This window comes from Oncorhynchus tshawytscha, linkage group LG21 (assembly GCF_018296145.1).
Source record: "Oncorhynchus tshawytscha isolate Ot180627B linkage group LG21, Otsh_v2.0, whole genome shotgun sequence".
Taxonomy (NCBI): domain Eukaryota; kingdom Metazoa; phylum Chordata; class Actinopteri; order Salmoniformes; family Salmonidae; genus Oncorhynchus; species Oncorhynchus tshawytscha.
The window spans coordinates 8821492-8845985 of NC_056449.1; the positions used below are offsets into that span (position 1 = coordinate 8821492).

Sequence of the window (24494 nt, forward strand, 5' to 3'; positions counted from 1 at the left end):
GCTCTGTTCAAACAATCTAACACTGCTTTCTTACTTTCTTCAAGGTCATAGCTGATTTAAAAGGATTGTATAGTTAAATAGGATGCCAGTGAAGAGTGTTTGGACAAAGCCAGCGTGTGAATGGGGTCCAGCATGCGCACAGAGGAAGGGCACTTGGTTCAAGTCATTTGATTGAGGTATGTGAAATGGAAGGGTATAGTGCCAATGTGAAGATGGCAGGAAAGCTGGAGCATGGTACAGAGCAGAGACGATGGTGATTATGACTAAGGGGAGAAGTGCCAGTAGGTTGAGAGGGGGTATCCAACAGGTGTGGAGGTAAGGGGTCAGAGGAACAGAGGAGGGTGCTTCAGATGGAGGGAGACTGAAGGGAGAGGGTGTGTATAGAGGAGTCAGATGGGGGCCGGGTGAGGTGGTGTGATGGGTGGTTTGGGACCAGGGGGCCATTGAGACTCAGTTACTGAGCAGTAGCTCTGTCGCAGTCTCCACGTCCCAGGATTTCGACGACAACGCCACTATTACTGCATTCTGTGGAGACGGGACAAACAGTAGAGAAGGAAGTTTATAACACAGTCATAACTATGCTACAGTATTCAAACACAAAACAGATCCATTGGTGAACCATAATAAAATGTGATGAAGGTATCTACTGCTGAGACAGCATTAGAGCTAGTCACGTGGGGCCCAATGACTTTGTCGAAGCCTATGCCACAGAGTTTGTCTATTTTGCGGGTGTACTCTGGACTGGAGGAGGGGGCGCCGGCGTACACATGAGACCAGAGTCTGGCCGTCTGTTTGAACATCTCTGGGTTCTGCTTATACTAAAATTACGTCTTTGTTCTATGTCCCAGTCGTTCGTTTTAAATGTTCCGTTGCAATGCTGGCTGGCAATGCTCTTATCCCTTGCTTGCTAGCTAGCCAACTACGGTTAACACAGTCACGTCAAACCGTGGAGCTAGAATAACAGCAAAGTAGCTGCATTTAATTTTGTTTGACCTTTTTTTCTATTGACATTTCTATGTATACAGTGCATTCGGAAAGTATTCAGACCCCTTGACTTTTTCTAAAAAAAATTAAGTTACAGCCTTATTCTAAAATAGATTTTTTTTAAATGTCCTCATCAATCTACAAATAATGCCCCATAATGACGAAGCAAAAACAGTTTTTTAGACATTTCTGCAAATATATTAAAAATAAAAAACAGATACCTTATTTACATACAGTACCAGTCAAATGTTTGGACACACCTACTCATTCCAGGGGTTTTCTTTATTTTTACTATTTCTTCATTGCAGAATAATAGTGAAGACATCAAAATGATGAAATAACACATATGGAATCAAGTAGTAACCAAAAAAGTTTTAAACAAATCAAAACATATTTTATATTTCAGATTCTTCAAAGTAGCCACCCTTTGCCTTGATGACAGCTATGGTAGAAAAAATTACAAGATGATGTTTTAATACTGTTTATGCATCAAATAAGATTTGATGAGCACTCTCTCATCTATGTCTGTGGAACTGAGTTGGACCTCTGGGGCTTGGCGCTGGCAATTGATTTATGATGGCTTAGTGAGAAAACCTACAGCCTGCATTCCATAGAATGAGTTGGTATTTGTATACGGTGAGATACCAGGGAGGAGATGTCTCTGGTATGGACGGCTGATGGGAGGAGCCTTGTCTTAGGGGCCAAACCCTGGTTTCTATACAATTGGAACAGTCTTCACAGTAAATGTTATCTGGCTGGGGGATACTCCTTTCTCACATATAAATCCTAACCTGTTAGACCTATTCCAGACATCTGTTGTTTGTCATGTGGATGTGTCTTAACTATAAAATACTGTGGCTCAGTTCTGCTTGTTGAGCTCTTGTCATCACACTTCAGACTGTAGGATCGACCAGCTTCATTATTGCAATAATTAATCAATATTAAATAAAGATGATTGTTTGAAGAAATTACAAAGTCTCTCTCTCTTGATTAGAATGTTCCACAACACAGCTTTGCACACTCTTGGCATTCTCTCAACCAGCTTAATTAGGTAGTCACCTGGAATGCATTTCAATTAACAGGTGTACCTTGTTAAAATTTATTTCATTCTTAATGTGTTCGAGGCAATCAGTTGTGTTGTTACAAGGTAGGGGTGGTATACAGAACATAGCCCTATTTGGTAAAAGACCAAGTCCATATTATGGCAATAACCACTCAAATAAACAAAGAGAAATGACAGTCCATCATTACTTTATTAAGACATGAATGTGAGTCAATCCGGAAAATGTCAAGAACTTTTCAAATGTATTCAAGTGCTGTCGCAAAAACCATCAAGCGCTATGTATGATGAAACTGGCTCTCATGAGGACCGCCACTGGAAAGGAAGACCCAGAGTTACCTCTGCTGCAGAGGAGGTGTTCATTAGAGTTACCAGCCTCAGAAATTGCAGCCCAAATAAATTCTTCACAGAGTTCAAGTAACAGACACATCTCAACATCAACTGTTCAGAGGAGACTGTGTGAATCAGCCCTTCATGGTTGAATTGCTGCAAAGAAACCACTACTAAAGGACACCAATAATAAGAAGAGACTTGCTTGGGCCAAGAAACACGTGCAATGGACATTAGACCGGTGGAAATTTGTCCTTTGGTCCAATGAGTCCAAATATTAGATTTTTGGATCCAACCAACGCGTATTTGTGAGATGCAGAGTAGGTGAACGGATGATCTCCGCATATGTGGTTCCCACCGTGAAGCATGAAGGAGGTGGTGTGATGGTGTGGAGATCATCATTCAAGGCACACTTAACCAGCATGGCTACCACAGCATTCTGCAGCGATATGCCATCCCATCTGGTTTGGGCTTAGTGGGACTATCATTTGTTTTTCAGTAGGACAATGGGCTAGTGAAACATAGGAGTCACTCTCAGTCCTTCTGAGTTTTGAGTCGGGGTCTTTACCTGACAAGCTCATGTTAGGATATATCAGTTATCTTTTTAGAGCTTTTGTGGTGAATCCACTGTGCTATTTCTGGTGCAACATTTATGTTCATGTCACATAAATGTGTAGGAGGGAGATTCCAAGATGTGGAAAGTGTGCAGGAGGTCTGGGATAGAGGATTGTGTAGTTTCGGTGGATAATGTTGTTTGTGTCAACTGTAGGGGTGCACGTGTTTCTGGGGATCGGAAGTGTCCGACGAAAGAGAGGCAGTTTGACATGGCTAGAGTCAGATTAGAGCAGAAGGTGTGGTATGCTGAGGCAGTGAAGAAAGTAGAGGAGGATGAGTCAAGGGTGAGGGATTCTGAGAGGATCCATGTGAATAGTTGATCTGTTCCAGCACAGCGGGATAGGCCAATGAGTGATACAGTGCATTGGGAAAGTATTCAGACCCCTTGGTTTTTTCCACATTTTGCTACGTTACAGCCTTATTCTAAACTTTATTAAATTGTTTTTCCCCCATCAATCTACACACAATACCCCATAATGACAAAAACAGGTTTTTAGACATCTTTGCAAGTGTAATAAAAATAAACTGAAACATCACATTTACAAAAGCATTCAGACACTTTACTTTAAAGCACCTTTGGCAGTGATTACAGCCTCGAGTCTTCTTGGGTATGACGCTACAAACTTGGCACGTGTGTATTTGGGGCTTTCCCTAATTCTTCTCTGCAGATCCTCTCCAGCTCTGTCAGGTTGGATGGGGAGTGTCGCTGCACAGCTATTTTCAGGTATCTCCAGAGATGTTTGATCGGGTTCAAGTCTGAGCTTTGGATGGGCCACTCAAGGACATTTAAAGACTTGTCCTGCATTGTCTTGGCTGTGTGCTTAAGGTTGTTGGCCTGTTGGAAGGTGAACCTTTGCACCAGTCTGATGTCCTGAGCACATTGGAGCAGGCTTTCATCAAGGATCTCTCTGTACTTTGCTCTGTTCATCTTTGCCTCGATCCTTACTAGTCTCCCAGCCGCTGCCGCTGAAAAACATCTCCACAGAATGATGCTGCCACCACCATGCTTCACCGCACGGATGGCGCCAGGTTTCATCCAAACGTGACTCTTGGCATTCCTGCCAAAGACTTCAATCTTGGTTTCATCAGACCAGAGAATCTTTTTCTCATAGTCTGTGAGTCCTTTAGGTTTCTTTAGGCAAACTCCAAGCGGGCTGTCACTTGCCTTTTACTGAGGAGTTTCTTCCGTCTGGCCACTCTACCAAAAATGCCTGATTGGTGGAGTGCTGCAGAAATAGTTGTACTTCTCAAAAGTTCTCCACATAGGAACTCTGGGACTCAGTCAGAGTGACCATTGGGTTCTTGGTCAACTCCCTGAAGAAGGCCCTTCACCAATTGCTCAGTTTGGCTCTAGGAAGAGTCTTGGTGGTTCCAAACATCTTCCATTTAAGAATGATGGGGGCCACTGTGTTCTTGGGGACCTTCGATGCTGCAGAAATGTTTTGGCACCCTTCCCCAGATCTGTGCCTCGACACAATCCTGTCTCGGAGCTCTACGGACAATTCCTTCGACCTCATGTTTAGGTTTTTCCTCTGACATGCACTGTCAACTGTGGGCCCTTATATAGACCGGTGTGCCCCTTTCCAAATCATGTCCAATCAAGCAACTTTACCACAGGGGGACTCCAATCAAGTTGTAGAAACATCTCAAGAATGATCAATGGAAACAAGATGCACCTGAGCTCAAGTTCGAGTCTCATAGCAAAGTGTATGAATACTTATGTAAATAAGGTATTTTTGTTTATTTTTTTTCCACCTGTTTTTGCTTTGTCGTAATGGGGTATTGTGTGTAGATTGATGAGGAAAGTTTTTATTTAATGCATTTTAGAATAAGGCTGTAACGTAACAAAATGTGGAAAAAGTCAAGGGGTCTGAATACTTTCCAAATGCACTGTATATGCTTCAGTAAGGTTGGCTTCTTAACGTTCAAAGCAATGGTTATCAACTGCACCGCTGAAATGGAAAGTAAATCACAGAAAATAGATGTTGTAGTGGCAGCTGCAGATAAGTGCTTGGGGGTACAATATTTGACTTCAGAAGAGTTACAGCATATGTTGAGTGGTAGTGTCCCGTCCTCTCAGGTGTTGGCCTGGGGTAGGATCAGATCGGGCTAAAGTAGTGGAATAAGGTGATCAGATTATCATGAGTATAGGGTTCGTTGGTAGGGTAATTCAAGTACAGTGCCTTGCGAAAGTGTTCGGCCCCCTTGAACTTTGCGACCTTTTGCCACATTTCAGGCTTCAAACATAAAGATATAAAACTGTATTTTTTGTGAGGAATCAACAACAAGTGGGACACAATCATGAAGTGGAACGACATTTATTGGATATTTCAAACTTTTTTAACAAATCAAAAACTGAAAAATTGGGCGTGCAAAATTATTCAGCCCCCTTAAGTTAATACTTTGTAGCGCCACCTTTTGCTGCGATTACAGCTGTAAGTCGCTTGGGGTATGTCTCTATCAGTTTTGCACATCGAGAGACTGACATTTTTCCCATTCCTCCTTGCAAAACAGCTCAAGCTCAGTGAGGTTGGATGGAGAGCATTTGTGAACAGCAGTTTTCAGTTCTTTCCACAGATTCTCGATTGGATTCAGGTCTGGACTTTGACTTGGCCATTCTAACACCTGGATATGTTTATTTTTGAACCATTCCATTGTAGATTTTGCTTTATGTTTTGGATCATTGTCTTGTTGGAAGACAAATCTCCATCCCAGTCTCAGGTCTTTTGCAGACTCCATCAGGTTTTCTTCCAGAATGGTCCTGTATTTGGCTCCATCCATCATCCCATCAATTTTAACCATCTTCCCTGTCCCTGCTGAAGAAAAGCAGACCCAAACCATGATGCTGCCACCACCATGTTTGACAGTGGGGATGGTGTGTTCAGGGTGATGAGCTGTGTTGCTTTTACGCCAAACATAACGTTTTGCATTGTTGCCAAAAAAGTTCAATTTTGGTTTAATCTGACCAGAGCTCCTTCTTCCACATGTTTGGTGTGTCTCCCAGGTGGCTTGTGGCAAACTTTAAACGACGCTTTTTATGAATATCTTTAAGAAATGGCTTTCTTCTTGCCACTCATCCATAAAGGCCAGATTTGTGCAATATACGACTGATTGTTGTCCTGTGGACAGAGTCTCCCACCTCAGCTGTAGATCTCTGCAGTTCATCCAGAGTGATCATGGGCCTCTTGGCTGCATCTCTGATCAGTCTTCTCCTTGTATGAGCTGAAAGTTTAGAGGGACGGCCAGGTCTTGGTAGATTTGCAGTGGTCTGATACTCCTTCCATTTCAATATTATCGCTTGCACAGTGCTCCTTGGGATGTTTAAAGCTTGGGAAATCTTTTTGTATCCAAATCCGGCTTTAAACATCTTCACAACAGTATCTCGGACCTGCCTGGTGTGTTCCTTGTTCTTCATGATGCTCTCTGCGCTTTTAACGGACCTCTGAGACTATCACAGTGCAGGTGCATTTATACGGAGACTTAATTACACACAGGTGGATTGTATTAATCATCATTAGTCATTTAGGTCAACATTGGATCATTCAGAGATCCTCACTGAACTTCTGGAGAGAGTTTGCTGCACTGAAAGTAAAGGGGCTGAATAATTTTGCACGGCCAATTTTTCAGTTTTTGATTTGTTAAAAAAGTTTGAAATATCCAATAAATGTCGTTCCACTTCATGATTGTGTCCCACTTGTTGTTGATTCTTCACCAAAAAATACAGTTTTATATCTTTATGTTTGAAGCCTGAAATGTGGCAAAAGGTCGCAAAGTTCAAGGGGGCCGAATACATTCGCAAGGCACTGTATATGTATATATAAAAATAAAAATAAATCCCTGTTCCGATTTTTTTTTTTATCACAAAGTATATTGGATCTATACTATAGTTCAGTTGGGGGATCGGTAATGCAACATATTGGATTGTCTGTTCTGTTCTTTTGAGTTTTGATGTTGAGTCTTTTCCCGACAAAGTGATATTAGGATATATAAGTTATCCTGTAGGAGCTTTTGTGCCGAATACATTACGTTGTTACAGGTGTCAAGCTTATGGGCATGTGGCAGCAGTATGTAGGAGGGAGATTCCTAGGTGTGAGAAGTGTGCAGAAGGGCATGAGACAAAGGAATGTGTGGCATTGGGGAAAGTAGTGGTATGTGTTAATTGTAGGGGTGCCCATGGGGGCTGGGGATCAGAAATGTCCTGTGGGAGAGAGGCAGGTTGAAGTTTCCAGGGTTAGAGTAGTGCAGAAGTGGGCATATGCTGAGGCAGTGAAGAAAGTATAGGAAGATAGGTCAAGGGGGTGGGATCTTGAGAGGAGTTGTGTGTATAGTAGATCTGTACCAGTACTGAGGGATAGGCCAACAAGTGATTTATGTTTCAGTAAGATTGGATTTTTAGCATTTATAGCAATGGTTATCAACTGTATTGCAGAAATGGAGGTTGTGGTGGCAGCTGCATAGAGGTATGTGGGTGTGACTTGACATCAGAAGAGTTACAAGGTGTGTTAAGTGGTGGTGTCCCATCCTTTCAGCTTGTTGGCCTGAGGTAGGATAAAATATATTTAAATAGTGGAGTAGGGTGGTGTTATTTTTTATAATTATTATTTTATTTTGTTTTGTGAGTGTAGTGTTAGATGGTAGAGTATTTTTTTAAACATTTTTTAAGCAAAGTATAAGTGAGTACTCCAGTCTAGTAGGTGGCGGTAATGTAACATAGATTAGATGCCAACCGCCGTTAAACCTAATCGAAGAAACGTTGGACCACTAATTCCCACTAAACTAGTGCGCAAGACATTTTCGGAAGTAGTTAGTGCGCCTGTTAAAACAAACGGTCGCGCGCAGTATTTGAGTTTTGTTTGATTGACTTCGTGCCTGGGGAAAAGATAATACGTGGATTTTTAACTATGGAGCTAGCAATGTCAAAATCTTCCAACCTGACGAGGACAGATTTGGACTCTTCATTTGAAAGCCAGTTGTCAGTTTCAAGCCGAACTTCTTGTAGAAGTTTGCGACTGGCAGAGAAGGAAAGAAGAAAGAACCAGACCGGTGATCCATTTGTACTTGCGCTGAAGTACTTCTCAGAAGGTAGCAAGAGAAGCTAACGTTTGCTAGCCTGCTAGTATAACATTGCTTGCAGAAGGCAAGCGTAGCTAACGTTAATGTTGTAGCTACCTTTTAACCAAAGTGAACTAGCTATTTGACCGTATGGCAGCCCAGTTTATTGCTATGTGATCTTATCAGACCCCGCCCAGTCTTCTTGTTTTGGAAACACCATTTTACTTATCTTGGACACAACATAGGAAAAACCATTACAGAGACTGCCGATGTTGTGTTCCAAAGTGAACTTTTACTGTAACTTATTTTGCTGACGTTAGTTAGCTAATGCATAACCAGCGTGGGTGGGGTATGGTTTGACTGAACAAGGAAAGGAAGGTATGTAGTATGCACAATTTGCAAGTGATCATTTAGTTACGAAGTACAACAATTGCATATAACTTAATTTTATTATTCAACAGATTTATTTAATGCTAAGGTTAATCACACATAAACAATAAGAGGATATCTAGCTAACGTTACACAACGTACAAAATAAATACAATCATGTGATTCGAAATGTTACAGCTGGATGTTACCTACTAACATTGTTTGCTATTAATGAAGTACATTGGAATTCAATAGCTAACTAGCTAGCTATAGTAACTAAACCGCATCCAGTCACAGAATGTCCATGGCTTCACATGAGCTGTTTGTTTCCTAGTGAAGGCAGGTACCCCACGCGCGGGGAACGATGTACTGAAGAGGAACCTGGTGCTGGTGGAGAGAGTGGGGCTCAGTCGAGGACTGCCTCCTGAGGCCATCTCCGTCATGTTGGACTTCGCTATGAGCTTATGTATGGGTACGAACAACCAGCAGCCACTGCAACTACAGACTGACATGAAATTTAGATTTACACTATGCTGAATTAATTTGACCATACATAACATTTCAGCGTTTCTCTTCCCTGAGCAGGAGGTGTGATGTGTGTTCGGGTCCTGAAGTTTCTAATCCCCGCAACCGTGGTGCCACAGGAGGCTGTTGTTCGAGCAGTGTCGTGGTTATGTGTCGGCAAGATAGCAATCAGCACGCAGGTAAAGAGCTCCTCTGTCTCAAAGGTCTAAGTCACACTCACAGATTTAAAGGTTGACACTGAAGACCGAACGTAACATTACAGTACTAGTTTCATCAGGATTACTCTGTGTACTCTTTCCCTTTACGTGCTTGAAACTGGTCTTATGGGGTGTGTTCCAGGTTCTTTTCCTTCGGTGGGTGCTGACTGTTTTCGACATGATCGACTCCAAGGACCATCTTCGAGCCATCTATGGCTTCATCTTCAGCTTTGTGACTGAGGAGAATTTGGTATGTGCAGGGGTTGTATTCTCTCCCCCCCCACTCTGATGATATCAATGAATGTCTTGAGTTTTTACATTGGCATTAGATTGCATTGCTATTTAAATAATGATTGAGTTGTTGTTTCAGTCTCCTTACATCTGCCATTTGCTTTACCTTTTGACAAGGAGAGAGAGTGGTAAGTGACTTCTTGTTACTCAATGAACCATTACCATATGGTCCAAATTGTTCCTGCAGCACAACATTGCTCTTCGTTTTTTTCTTTTCTTTCTGTCATAGTTCGGCCATTCAGAGTCAGAAAACTGTTGGACCTCCAAACAAAAATGGTAAAACAAATCATGTTTTTTTTTTTTTTTTTTTTTAAGGTGTCGCCAACTTAATACAAGTGAATGCATGGGAGACATCTAACAATTGTATTACCGTTATGAAATAGTTTGTGACAAATGGCAGGAGGAGAAAATACTTGCATATTGTTTGTAGCTCTCTACATAATCCCCATAAATAGTTCATCCTCAGTACCATTTATCTGTAGTTGCACTCTGTAAATGATTGCTGCATCCATCAACCTGAGAGCGGAGTCCCCGCTGCGAGCATGTTGCACTGAGAGTTTCATTAATTTCCTCTCATCTTCGGTCTCCCCAGGGCAGGCAGCCATTCCTGTTGCACTTGCTGTCATTGTACAAAGTGTTTTACCCCGAGTTGGTGACGCTTTCTCTTCCATCACGAATGAGGGTTAGTACACGGATCACACCTAGTGACCTCTTTCCATTGCACAAACCACACTTTGTTGTTCACCAAACATCAGGTTTAAGGTTGATTTCATCCATATCTGATCTGGAAGTGAACTGAAAATCCAATTCTCTTCATTGAAACCCTGAAAAACATCTAATGTCAACGTGTATCTTTTCGGCTGTCGTTCAGAGTGGGTTTAAGATCCACAATTCCACGTGGAAGGTGGCGCTCTGTGCTGTCCAGAAGAGGAACAGCGGCCAGGTGTCCTCTGACATCAGCCTGTCCCTCGGGCTCAAAGACGAGACCAACTCCAGAAAGAGGGTAAGGCCATGAGCTATGGCACACCACTGACAAGGAGACGGATTACCTTAAACACAGTCTTTATAAGGGGACTTATTGCTAATGTATAGCACACAAAAAAAATACTCAATTTTTTATATCATTAGGGGTCAGGACATTTTACCCTCCATAGACCATGAGACTCATTGCGTCAACTGCCCTCCTTGCTTTTTGGATCTATCTGGAAATAGACACTTTATGTGGCACTGTCATAACCTAATGAACTGTTTACAATATACTGACATTCCTATCAGAAATTTCATCACCTGGAGTTACCGTCGTTGAGCTCGTCTATCCAGAGCAACTCCTCCTCCAGCAGAAGCAGGAAGGTGCTCTCTCTGGAGCAGCTCCACTCCTTTCCACATCTGCTGGACAACCTCCACTGCATAGAGGTAACTCTCTCTCTCTGTCTCGCTTTCTCACTCTCATTCAGTCTCCCTGTCTCTCGCTCTTTGATCTCTTTTTATCTCTCACTCACACAATCCTGATTATTCACACAATGGTATGGCCTTGAGGTACCTTGTTTTGAGACAGATGGAAGATGAGGATTTAAGCAGGATGGATATACTGTGTTTTAAGGTTGGGTGATGTCAACTTTTTTTCCAATCGTTATTATGTACTCATAAAACATTGTAATATGCAATGGTATTGCCCCCTTTTGGCCAACCCCCCCCAAAATACTTTGTTGTAGATAGCGTAAGCTAGCACTAGTTGGCTGTACCTGCACCTAAACTCCAGTATTTTTCATCCTATTGCCTGTTCTCCCCCTTTTTAAATAGTGAGCCAACATGTTTTCAACACTCAAAACTCATTTTCTCATGCGCTCTCTTGTCTCTTTGTATAGTGAGCAATATGTTTGGAACATCAAATCGCAGTACATGTGAATCGGCACATAAGTATTGTGATAATATTGTATCATGAGGTCCCTGGCAATTCCCAGGCCTAGCTATAGTGCAAAATTGCATGCTACAACTGTACAAAACTAATAAAAAAATTAAAAGCTGTAATGTCTTAAATCAATAACTATTCAACCCCTTTGTTATGACAAGCCTAAACTTCAGGAGTAAACATTTGCTTAACAAGTCAGTAAAATTGCAGGGACTAACTCTGCAAGCACAGATTCAATGACAAAGACCAGAGGTGTTTTCCAATGCCTTGCAAAGAAGGGCACCTATTGGTAGATGGGTAAAGCAACCAAAAAAAGCAGATATTAAATATCCCTTTGAGCATTGTGAAGTTATTAATTAGATGGTGTATCAATAAACCCAGTCACTACAAAGATTCAGGTGTCCTTCCTAACTCTGTTGACAGGTGATTTTTAAACCAGTTAGCTTTATGGCTGTGATTGGAGGATGGTTCAACAACATTGTAGTTACTCCACAATACTAACCTAAATGAGAGTGAAAAGAAGGAAGCCTGTACAGAATAAATATATTCTAAAACATGCATCCTGTTTGCAACAAGGCTGTAATGTAATACTGAAAAAAATGTGGCAAAGCAATTAACTTTTTGTTCTGAATACAAAGTGTTATGTTTGGGGCAAATTCAACACAACACATTACTGAGTACTATTCTTCATATTTTCAAGTATGGTGGTGGCTGCATCATGTTATGGTTATGCTTGTCATTGGCAAGGTAGTTTTTTAGGATAAAAAGAAAAGGAATAGAGCTAAGCACTGGCGAAGACCTAGAGGATAACCTGGTTTCTTTTTTCCCCAAGAGACACTGGGAGAGAGATTCACCTTTCAGCGGGTCAATAACCTAAAACGCAAGGCCAATTCTATATTGGAGTTACTTACAAGATGACATTGAATGTTCCTTAGTGGCCTACTTACAGTTTTGACTTAAATTGGCTTGAAAATCTATGACAAGACTTGAAAATGGCAGTCTAGCAATGATTAACAACTAACTTGACAGAGTGGAGAGTTTTGAAAAGATTAATGGGAAAATGTAGCACAATCCAGGTTTGTAAAGCTCTTAGAGACTAACGTATTGAATCGGGGTTGAATGCTTTTCAACTTCGACAGTATTTTGTGTAGATTGTTGTCAAAACATGACAAATACATTTTAATACTATTTTATAGCAACAAAATGTGGAAAAGGTCCAGGGGTATGAATACTTTCTGAAGGCACTGTATATAAACTTTTAAAAAAATAGGTTTATGCTATAAGGCCCACACATCTGACAGAGTGTGAGAGAGAATATTCTGACTGGACATTTTGCTCTGCTTTGGTGGAATTCTCTGCTCTGTCTAGCCTACATTCCCCTCTTGTGCTCTGCATATAACATATACAGAGCTCCAGTCAAGTTTAAATATACTAAACCATCTGTCACATCACAATGTCGTCACCATTGGCGATGGCTGTCAATCACATTGTTGATAGACGATGTTATAGTAATATCACCCCACCCACCCTACTGCTTTTCTTAGCTGTAAAAATCAATTATTGAAGGTGTCCAGCACTGCCCCTTTCACTTGTAATGTCTTTTTAGGACCACATGGGGGAGCTATGTCACCAGCACAGTTTTGCTTGTATTAGAACAGAACTAGGGCTCAACTTTCTCCCACTCAATATGATGGCTAGCATTGTCAGTGCAATTTGTTTGTTATTATCCAGAGCCATAAAACAGATTCATGAGCTCGCTCCATGTCGTTTTGTTTTCTACATTTGTCATTGCTCTGTTTACAGACTATCCGGGTTTGTTTATCCCGAGTTATTCATTAACTGGCCAACAAAGATGTATCACATGGAGCCACATTGAAAAAGTTATAAATTGTTGACAATTACAAAATGGCCGCTCGCAAATACTGTTTGCTTGTCAGATACATTGACCTGATCGAAACAGATACACTGCTGTGAAAAATGATTTGGCCCTTTTCTAATTTTCTTTGCTTTTACATATTTTTTTTTTATACTTGAATTATTATATCTTCAACCAAAACCATGAGTGAACAAATACCACAACAATTACATATTTCATAAACAAAGTAATGCAACACCCTATGTCCCTCTGTGAGAAAAGTAATTGGCCCCTTACACGCATTAACTGGTTCTACCACCTTAAGCTGCAATGACTCCAAGCAAATGCTTCCTGTAGTTGTTGATCAGTCTCTCACATCGCTGTGGAGGAATTTTGTCCCACTTCCGTGCAGAACTGCTGTAACTTAGCGACATTTGTGGGTTTTCAAGCATGAACCGTAAGTTTCAAGTCCTGCCACATCTCAATTGGGATTAGGTCTGGACTTTGGCTAGGCCATTCCAAAACTTCAAATGTGTTTCTTTTTAGCCATTTTCATGTAGACTTGATTTGTGCTTTTTGATAAGTGTCTTGCTGCATGTCCCAGCTGCGCTTCAGCACACAGACGGATGGCCTGACATTCTCCTGTAGAATTCTGATACAGAGCAGAATACATGGTTCCTTGTGTTAAGGCAAGTCGTCTAGGTCCTGATGCAGCAAAACATCCCCAAACCATCACACTACCAACACCATGCTTGACCGTTGGTATAAGGTTCTTACTTTGGAAAGTGAGCAATCACTGCAGCTGTTCACCCCATGTTAGTAACCACATGTACATTGTCAAATCAAAACCCAACCTTCATGTACACATTGATGCACGGATGTTCCAAACTCAGTTTTAGACAAGACTGACTTTATGACCAAAATTATTCTATTTACAATTTGTAGTCAATTTTGACACTAATAGTTTCTGACTCATATCGATGCCACAGGCTGTTTTCAAGGGGATTTGTTGCTTTTTAAAGGCATTTTGTTGTTGCAATAATCACTGATCAGGCTTTGAAGTCGGTCTGAAAATTCCCTTTTTGTTTGAAATTTAACCACAACCATGCATAATGCACATTCACTAATAATGACTAACTTCTTGTAGTAGGCATGATAGAAAATGAACACAGGTCTCATAAACAATCTCTCAAGCACAAGCCCACGTGCTAGTGAGTAGCCAGCTATTTCAGCCAACTTGGATCTATTTGCTAGTTAACAAGGTAGAACAGTTGAATTGTTATAAACACACCCATCTGTCTGTCTCCAACTGCTTGAACAGCATGCTAGCCTGTCCACTTTGTTCAGATGTTTAAATCAAGTGGCATACATAATTTCTCAGAACATGTCGCCAATTCCTTATCTAATTGTGTTTTGTGCTTATTGCGCTTTTATAAAACAGACTAGACAGCTTGTATAACAGTCTTTGGCTAAAATGCAGTATTACATTTCCAGAATCAATGTTCCTTGGTACTCCTGTTTTTGCAATGCCTGCTTTGAGCACAATTTGAGGAGTTAAAACATTAAAAGGGTATCGTTAGAAAGGTTAACGCAATGGAGAGGTCAAATGCTTTTTTAAGAACTTCGGTCCGTGGACTACGGAGAGAAACAATACGGTGCAGATTGACGCCATGTGGCGTCAAGTGATGCTGGAGATGGTGGGTCTGGGCAGGTGTGATGTAGTTGTCGTTTGTAAGTATGTCTTGTATTATTTATAAAATAAAAAAGGTTAACTTCCTCTATTCCAGTAAAATAATGTCTCAATGTGTTTTCATTGTCCTATTGACCGATTTCTGTTGGACCAAACCTCAAATGCAAATAGTGAGTTGTCGGATATTATTCATCCTGATCAGACAGGTTTTTTCATGGAAGATACATTGGATATAAGACAAGTATTTTAATCAATAAAATGCTATGAAAAATCTAGGAAACCAGGTCTGGTATTCATAGCAGATTTTGAAGGCTTTTGATCAAGTACGACTAGAATTAATATATAAATGTCTAGACCATTTTAATTTTGTAGAATGTCTTATACAATGGGTTAAAGTTATGTATAAGTAACCCCAGGTGTAAAATAGTAAATAATGGCTACTTCTAAACTGTCGGAGTAAAACAAGGTTGCCCACTGTCGGCATATCTATCTATTATGGCCATCAAAATGTTTGCTATTAAAATCAGATCCAACAACAATATAGATTGGCTTGAAATCCAGGACTTAAAAACAAATGCAAATAGTCTGTGTAACCATTTGATTAGATGCTTGGGGGTAGAAGCTGTTTTGAAGCCTCTTGGACCTAGACTTGGCGCTCCACTACCGATTGCCGTGCGGTAGCAGAGAGAACAGTCTATGACTAGGATGGCTGGAGGCCTTCCTGTGACACCGCCTGGTATAGAGTTCCTGGATGGCAGGAAACTTGGCCCCAGTGATGTACTGGGCCATACGCACTACCCTCTGTAGTGCCTTGTGGTTGGAGGCCAAGCAGTTGTCATACCCGGCAGTGATGCAACCTGTCAGGATGCTCTCGATGGTGCAGCTGTAGAACCTTTTGAGGATATGAGGACCCAAGCCAAGTGTTTTCAGTCTCCTGAGGGGGGAATAGGTTTTGTCGTGCCCTCTTCACGACTGTCTTGGTGTGCTTGGACCATGATAGTTTGTTGGTGATGTGGACGCCAAGGAACTTGAAGCTCTCAACCTGCTCCACTACAGCCCTGTCGATGAGAATGGGGGCGTGCTCGGTCCTCCTTTTCCTGTAGTCCACAATCATCTTCTTTGTCTTGATCATGTTGAGGGAGAGGTTGTCCTGGCACAACACGGCCAAGTCTCTACACTCCCTAGTCGGTGATCAGGCCTACCACTGTTGTGTCGTCGTTTAAACTTTATGCCTGGCCGTGATTGTGCAGGAGGGGACTGAGCACGCACCCCTGAAGGGCCCTCGTGTTGAGGATCAGTGTGGCGGATATGTTGTTACCTACCCTTACCCATCAGGAAGTCCAGGATCCAGTTGCAGAGGGAGGTGTTTACTCCCAGGGTCCTTAGCTTCGTGATGAGCTTTGAGGGCACTATGGTGTTGAACACTGAGCTGTAGTCAATGAATAGCATTCTCACATAGGTGTTCCTTTTGTCCAGGTGGGAAAGGGCAGTGTGGAGTGCAATAGAGATTGCGTCATCTGGATCTGTTGGGGCGGTATGCAAATTGGAGTGGGTCTAGGGTTTCTGGGATAATGTTGTTGACGTGAGCCATGGCCAGCCTTTCAAAGCACTTCATGGCTACGGACTTGAGTGCTACGGGTCGGTAGTCATTTAGGCAGGTTACCTTAGTCCCTGTGCTTAAGAACAAACACTATGGTGGTCTGCTTGAGACATGTTGGTATTAGACTCGGACAGGGGGAGGTTGACAATGTCAGTGAAGACACTTGCCAGTTAGTCAGCGCATGCTTGGAGTACATCTATGCCCTGGTAATCCGTCTGGCCCTGCAGCCTTGTGAATGTTGACCTGTTTAAAGGTCTTACTCACATCGGCTGCAGAGAGCGTGATCACACAGTTGTCCAGAACAGCTGATGCTCTCATGCATGTTTCTGTGTTACTTGCCTCAGCGAGCATAGAAGTAATTTAGCTCGTCTGATAGGCATGTGTCACTGGGCAGCTCTGAAATAATATGGTTAAATGCAAATATTTGTATTTAAATCATTTTGTATATTCATGGAATAATTCTTTTTCTAAGATGTGTATCTTTGTTAATGATATTACGAATGGGAAAGGTGCAGTTATGTCACATGTGCAGTTAAACACACATACAGTGGGGAGAACAAGTATTTGATACACTGCTGATTTTGCAGGTTTTCCTACTTACAAAGCATGTAGAGGTCTGTAATTTTTATCATAGGTACACTTCAACTGTGAGACGGAATCTAAAACAAAAATCCAGAAAATCACGTATGATTTTTAAGAAATTAATTTGCATTTAATTGCATTACAGTAATCGATAATATTTCAACCGGACCATAGCTTTTTCAATAGGAGAGAGAGAAAATGTCTGCTCCAAGGTGTTGGTGCATGAAAAACTCTGCTGGCACCCAGCCATCCACTGACGCGATGTGATCGTTCTCGCTCATTTTTCAGAATAAAAGGCTGAAACTGTCTAAAGACTGTTCACACCATGTGGAAGCCATAGGGAAAGGAATCTGGTTGATATCCCTTTAAATGAAGGGAAGGCATACAATGGAACAGGGAGCTTTCAAAATAAGAGGCACTTCCTAGTTGGATTTTCCTCAGGTTTTCACCTGCGATATCAGTTCTGTTATACTCACAGACAATATTTTGACAGTTTTGGAAACTTTAGAGTTTTCTATCCCAATCTGACAATTAAATGGATTTTCTAGCTTCTGGGCCTGAGAAATGGGCAGTTTCATTTGGGTATGTTTTACATCCAAGCATCAAAATACTGCCCCCTACACTCAACAGGTTTTAACAAACTATAGTTTTGTCAAGTCTGTTAGGACATCTACTTTGTGCATGACACAAGTAATTTGTCCAACAATTGTGTACAGACAGATTATTTCACTTATAATTCACTGTATCACAATTCCAGTGGGTCAGAAGTTTACATACACTAAGTTGACTGTGCCTTTTAAACAGCTTGGAAAATTCCAGAAAATGATGTCATGGCTTTAGAAGCTTCTGGTAAGCTAATTGACATAATTTGAGTCAATTGGAGGTGTACCTGTGGATGTATTTCAAGTCAGTGCCTCTTTGCTTGACATCATGGGAAAATCAAAAGAAATCAGCCAAAACTTCAGAAAAAAATGTGTAGATCTCCACAAGTCTGGTTCAACCTTGGGAGCAATTTCCAAATGCCTGAAGGTACCACGTTCATCTGTACAAACAATAGTACGCAAGTATAAACACCGTAGGACCATACTGCCGTTATACCGCTCAGGAAGTAGATGTGTTCTGTCTCCTAGAGATGAACCTACTTTGGTGTGAAAAGTGCAAATCAATCCCAGAACAACAGCAAAGGACTCTGTGAAGATGCTGGAGGAAATGAGTACAAAAGTATCTACATCCACCGTAAAACTAGTCCTATATCGACATAACCTGAAAGGCCGCTCAGCAAGGAAGAAGCCTCTGCTCCAAAACCGCCATTAAAAAAGCCAGACTACGGTTTGCAACTGCACATGGGGACAAAGATTGTACTTTTTGGAGAAATGTCCTCTGGTCTGATGAAACAAAAATAGAACTGTTTGGCCATAATGACCATTGTTATGTTTGGAGGAAAAAGGGGGAGGCTTTATGTGGATATATTGAAGCAACATCTCAAGACATCAGTCAGGAAGTTAAAGCTTGGTCGCAAATGGGTCTTCCAAATGGACAATGACACCAAGCATACTTCCAAAGTTGTGGCAAAATGGCTTAAGGACAACAAAGTCAAGGTATTGGAGTGGCCATCACAAAGCCCTGACCTCAATCCCATAGTAAAAGTGTGGGCAGAACTAAAAAAGCGTGTGTGAGCAAGGAGGCCTACAAACCTTACTCAGTTACACCAGCTCTGTCAGGAGGAATGGGCCAAAATTCACCCAACTTATTGTTGGAAGCTTGTGGAAGGCTACCCAAAACGTTTGACCCAAGTTAAACAATTTAAAGGCAATGCTATCAAATACTAATTGAGTGTATGTACATTTTTGTCCCCCAAAGGGGGGGGGGGGTGAAAAAAATAAATAAAATGAATAAATACAAATAAAAATTGTGAGTTGAAACTGCTTGTCATAGAGGAAGAAGTGATCTTGAGAAGGTGCTTGGAAGGTACACACAGCCTACAGTCATTGACCACCGCACAGGAGTGAAGGAACCAAAAAGAACATGAAAACATGTGGGCATAAACACTTTATAAAAAAAATATTGCGATACAGGCAATTGGAATATCGCACAAATACATACATTTGAATTAATCGGTTTCATTCGATAGATCACCCAGCCCCACTTTAAACTACTACTAGTTTGATGGTTGTAGCCATCAGTTGTCCCATTTAAAAATCACCCATATTAGCACACTTATTTCATTTCAAACTTCACATTTTTCTAGTATAGGCTACTTATCGTAATGAATGATATCAGCAAAATGTGTCGATCATTTGCTGTTTATCGTCCCAGCTCCACCTCAAGGAGCCAACGTGTGCAACAAGCCATTGTGACAGCACTTACTACTTTTTATGGCATCACGGCTACTAACGCTGTGCAGGATGTCAGACAAACAGATCAGCTAGTACTGTTGGATCATGCAGTGCAAACAAATCAGCAGCGGCATCGTTGAGGGATCACTGATTCCTTAAGATAGCCCCCCCAATCATTAAAAGCAGTCGTTTCTCAGACGACCGATGCCGTTGCTCCTTAGTTATGGGAAGACTCAGCCATGTCTGTTGACAATCGGTCTATTTTTTTCTTAATTATTATGCTTAAGTTCCCATATTACCAGGCAGCTGTTCACACAACAGACAGACAGACCACTCCGTGTGGAGAAATGTCTGAATGCTGCCTGCAACAGACATATCCATGATGGCTGTAGTATGAGGATTAGTAGATGTGACAGATTTAGTCCAGTCAGTGACAGAAAGATTGCTCACCCAATGAATACAAGGACACTGGCAACAGAGATCCTCTTATTCAATAACATGAAGACTTCAATAATATAATGCTAATCTCCTGACAGGAAGCTGTTCAGAACATGATGGAACTTTGGAGTTTGATGGTCTCTGTGTTTGTGGTTAGGTGGTGGGTTTCATGAGTATAATGATAGTGTGTGTTTTTAAGGGTGGTGGGGTTTGATGGGGTTCATACTGTGTGTGTGTGTGTGTGTGTTTGGTTTAATAATAATCTCCCCCTCTTCCACAGCTTCCATCCCAGATGGGTTCTCTGCTGGGCTCCAGCCTGGCCCTCTGTTACCTGGACTACGTACAGGATGACTCTGTCTTCCTCCGACTCAACTTCTGGCTGGGCCACGCCCTCCATGAGGGTAAAACCATGAACTAACCATTCACCAACCGCTACATCTTCCCTCCATTGTCTCTCTTACATCGTGAAAGAGGGAAGTATAAAGAAAAAAGCCCAAAACAATCAAATCTCTGTACCCTCCAAATGGACCCTCATCAATTCCCAGTAGGCATAAAGCAATAGTCTGAAAAGCTTTTATGAAAAGAAAGAGTTTTGGTGTCAATGTTGTAGAACTAACAAATCTGTCTCATCATCACTTATTTAATAAAAAATAAAAACATTTTTTGGGGGGGTTGTTTCAGAGTTTCTATACTGCAGCAGGGACGGGAGCTCTGGGAGTTCGTCCGAGGCACTCCACTTCCTCAACAGGTTGCTCTCCACACAGCACTTCCTCCAGGTGAGCCTTAGCCCCCTCATCGCCACCATCCAGGCCCCTCTCACCTCCCGTTCCCCTCCCCTCTTTGCCAGATCTGTATCTATAAGAGTGGGTTTAACTCTCTCTTTTCTGCTCTCACTTCTCCCCTTCTGTTCATTAATAAATTATGCCACAGTCAAACGCTAATTTGAGATGCATATGTTTTGTCTCCCCCTCCTCCTCAGGAGGGCTTCTCCAGCACAGAGGGCTTCCTCTACAAGTTCCTGAACGTTTGGGATGGTTCACTCCTCCGCCCCCAGATCCTAGGCTTGCTGAGTGACATCCCTGTGGTCCCCAGTTCCTGTGAGTAGGCCCTGTTTGCTTGGCTGCCTCACGCTAATTTCCTCCAGTCTTTCTTTCCCCTAATTAAACAGATGAACTGTAACGGGGGGGGGGGCGGCACGTGACTACGTTTCCCAGGCTTCCTGGCATATGCTGCAAGCTTGCAATGTGCTGGGGTTTGCATGGTTAGGAATGTTGAGTTCATTACTCTCCCCATCTCTCCCAGGTATCAGCCAACTTCTGTTTGAGCCCCTCATGCAGCTATTCTTCACCTCCACGCTCTTCTTCAAGGTAATAGTAAACAGAATCCCTGGAAACAGATCCTGCTTTGAATCAAACTTAAGAAGATTGCATCATACCACCATATCCATGTACAGTCCAGCTATCAGCAGTCTAATCCCGGGTCGTATTCATTTCGTACCAAACAGAAGAAAACGTATTGAAACAGGGAGCAACTACATTTGACAAAGTTGTGCTACAGTGTGCCTTAATGAACACTACCCCGTTGTAGTTCTAACTATCACTCTTGTTTTTTTCCACTTTGAATATGTTTAAACTCCAACACCCCTCTGTTGTCTGTCCTCTCTAGTGCAGTGTGATTGACTGTCTGAACAACATGCTGTTGAAGTGGCTGACCTGGCACTCTGTGTATGCCCTGGAGGATGGCCTGGACATCAGTCTAAACAGACACACACCCATGTGAGTCTCACTGTCCCTGTCCCACTTACTCACTCAGATGCGTCCCTGTCCCACTCACTCGCTCAGATGCGTCCCTGTCCCACTCATTCACTCACCCACTGTCATTCACCCACTGTCATTCACCCACTGTCATTCACTCACTCACTGTCACTCACTCACTGTCACTCACTCACTGTCACTCACTCACACTTCCAGCACATCAGCCACGTAACTTTTTTGAGTTAAAGACATACAGTGCATTTGAAAAATATTCAGATCCCTTCCCTTGTTCCACATTTTGTTATGTTACAGCCTTATTCTCAAATGAATTAAATACAAAATGTTACATCAATCTACACACACTATCCCATAATGACAAAGCGAAAACAGGTTTTTAGAAATGTTTGCAAATGTATTAAAAAAATAAAAAAACAGAAATACCTTATTTACATAAGTATTCAGCTGAGCTCAGGTGCATCCTCTTTCAATTGATCATCTTTGAGATGTTTCTACAACTTAATTGGAGTCCACCTGTGGTAAATTCAGTTCATTGGACATGATTTGGAAAGGCACACACCTGTCTATATAAGGTCCCACAGTTGACAGTGTATGTCAGAGGAAAAACCAAGCCATGAGGTCAAAGGAATTGTCCGTAGAGCTCCGAGACAGGATTGTGGTGAGACACAGATCTGGGGAAGGGTACCAAAAAGTTTCTGCAGCATTGACGGTCCCCAAGAACACAGTGGCCCTCATCATTCTTAAATGGAAGAAGTTTGGAACCACCGAGACTCTTCCTAGAGCTGGCCGCCCAGCCAAACTAGGCAATCTGGCGAGAAGGGCTTTGGTCAGGGAGGTGAACAAGAACCCGATGGTCACTCTGACAGAGCTACAGAGTTCCTCTGTGGAGATGGGAGAATCTTTGAGAAAGACAACCAAGATTTTCTGGTCTGATGAAACCAATATTGAATTCTACATCTGCATTGCTTGCTGTTTGGAGTTTTAGGCTGGGCTTCTGTACAGCACTTTGACATCGGCTGATGTAAAAAGGGCTTTATAAATACATTTGATTGATTGGAGGAAATCTGGCACCATCCATATGGTGCAGCATGGTGGTGGCAAGATCATGCTGTGGGGATGTTCTTCAGCAGCAGGGACTGGAAGACTAGTCAGGATCGAGGAAGAGATGAACGGAGCAAAGTACAGAGAGATCCTTGACGAAAACCTGCTTCAGGACCTCAGACTGGGGCGAAGGTTCACCTTCCAACATGACAACAACCCTAAGCACACAGCCAAGACAACGCAGGAGTGGCTTCGGGGAAATGTCTCAATGTCCTTGGACTTGAACCCGATCGAACATCTCTGGAGAGACTTGAAAATAGCTGTGCAGTGACACTCCCCATCCAACCTGACAGAACTTGAGATGATCTACAGAGGAGAATGGGAGAAACTCCCGAAATACAGGTGTGCCCAGCTTGTTGTGTCAGACCCAAGAAGACTCGAGGCTGTAATCACTGCCAAAGTACTGAGTAAAGGGTCTGAATACTTATTAAATGTGATATTTCCATTTTTTATTTTTAATCCATTTGCAAAAATGTTTTAACTTTTTTGTCATTACGGGGTATTGTGTGTACATTTATGAGGGGAAAAATGTATGTAATCCATTTTAGAATTAGCCTGTAATGTAACAATGTGGAAAAAGTCAAAGGGTCGGAATAGTTTCTGAATGCACTGTATTTCACTGTCTTCCTCTCCAGATTTCTAACTCTTCACAAACGCCCAATCCGAACCCATCAAGGTTAGAGGTCTCCAATACATTTTTATTCCCTTCCCCTTTTCAATTTAATCTCTTGAGGGAAACTCAATGAAATGCGATGCTTAAATCAATGGCTGTAGTGTGTGGTTGGCTGCCTCCTCTCAACCTCCTCGGTATATCCTCAGCACTGTCCTTTGGATGCAGCATCGGAATGAACTGCAGTGTGTGTGCATCTCATAACACCCGGCCACATTGATTCACACTCAGCGCTAATTTGGTTATAGTCTTTTATTGCATTAACCAAGATGGAAGGGTCTTCTGAAGGAGAAATTCATATGATCCAAGGGCAAAGACCCCGTTTTGGCCGTCTCAGTAGTCCCATGCATTATTGCGACTCATGCGCTTCCCTCATATTATGGCCAATGTTTTGTGTTGTATAAAGGTTTACAGTATGTAAGTACCCTGCCTTCCCAGGAACATGACTCTGTCTGGCTTCATGGACTCTGTCATGGAGCTGGTGCGTTTCGTGGGCCGCCTGGCCACAGTGGGGCTGCAGCTAGAGGGCTGCCACTCCCTGCTCCTCAGCTTCATCCTGGACTTCTATGAGACGGTAATCAATCCAGATTATGCCAATACATTTAATTTAATACATAAAGAAAATACAAATACCGTGCACTCTTGTAGTGATCACAAAGGAAAATGTTTGCTCTTTATAAGCAGTTGATCATCGTAATCGCATTCATTACAAGCAGAATGCACTATGTCAGTTTTTATATTCATGCTCCATTTAGAAAAAGAGACTTAAGATTTTCGTTCTGTGGTGTTGACGTGCGTGCCGTGCAGGTGTGTGACATGTTCCTGAAGTACGGGCTCCCCCTCGTGGTCATGCCCCCTGCGGGAGTGTTCTACCCGGCCCTTTTCGCCACCGACCCAGTCAGCGTGGACCGCCTCAGCTACATCATGTACAGGTGGGGAGGAGTGGTGACGTCAACCCCGTTACGATTATGTCAACACCAGTTCTGATGGCGTTGACGCTGGGACTCGACACCATCACGTTAGCATGTCATCTTTCACTCACAAACCATCACTGTAATGTCGTGTGCAAAGCATCAACATGGATGTCAAACTTTCTCCTATATATATTTACGTATATA

At 42.2% G+C, this 24494-nt stretch overlaps 1 protein-coding gene and 1 long non-coding RNA gene across 3 annotated transcripts in view; one reads left to right on the forward strand and one right to left on the reverse strand.

Moving 5' to 3' along the window:
* Positions 1–232: 232 nt before the first annotated feature.
* Positions 233–814, reverse strand: LOC112223986. Its single transcript, XR_002949402.1, has 2 exons — positions 690–814; positions 233–525 (listed from the first exon to the last, which is right to left on the reverse strand). It is a non-coding gene; the product is annotated as an uncharacterized LOC112223986 (long non-coding RNA).
* A 6957-nt stretch (positions 815–7771) lies between these two features.
* Positions 7772–24494, forward strand: part of cenpi (centromere protein I) — a 21211-nt gene continuing 4488 nt past the window's right edge. Inside the window, exons 1-16 of one of the 2 annotated variants that reach the window (XM_024387622.2) lie at positions 7772–8071; positions 8745–8882; positions 8996–9114; positions 9275–9382; positions 9503–9551; positions 9653–9699; positions 10016–10105; positions 10295–10426; positions 10699–10836; positions 20114–20234; positions 20515–20609; positions 20813–20930; positions 21136–21200; positions 21499–21608; positions 23815–23950; positions 24184–24308. In XM_024387622.2, coding sequence (XP_024243390.1) covers positions 7891–8071; positions 8745–8882; positions 8996–9114; positions 9275–9382; positions 9503–9551; positions 9653–9699; positions 10016–10105; positions 10295–10426; positions 10699–10836; positions 20114–20234; positions 20515–20609; positions 20813–20930; positions 21136–21200; positions 21499–21608; positions 23815–23950; positions 24184–24308 — 1772 coding nt within the window. In that variant the 5' untranslated portion in view covers positions 7772–7890. The other variant, XM_024387623.2, reaches the window with a different exon arrangement.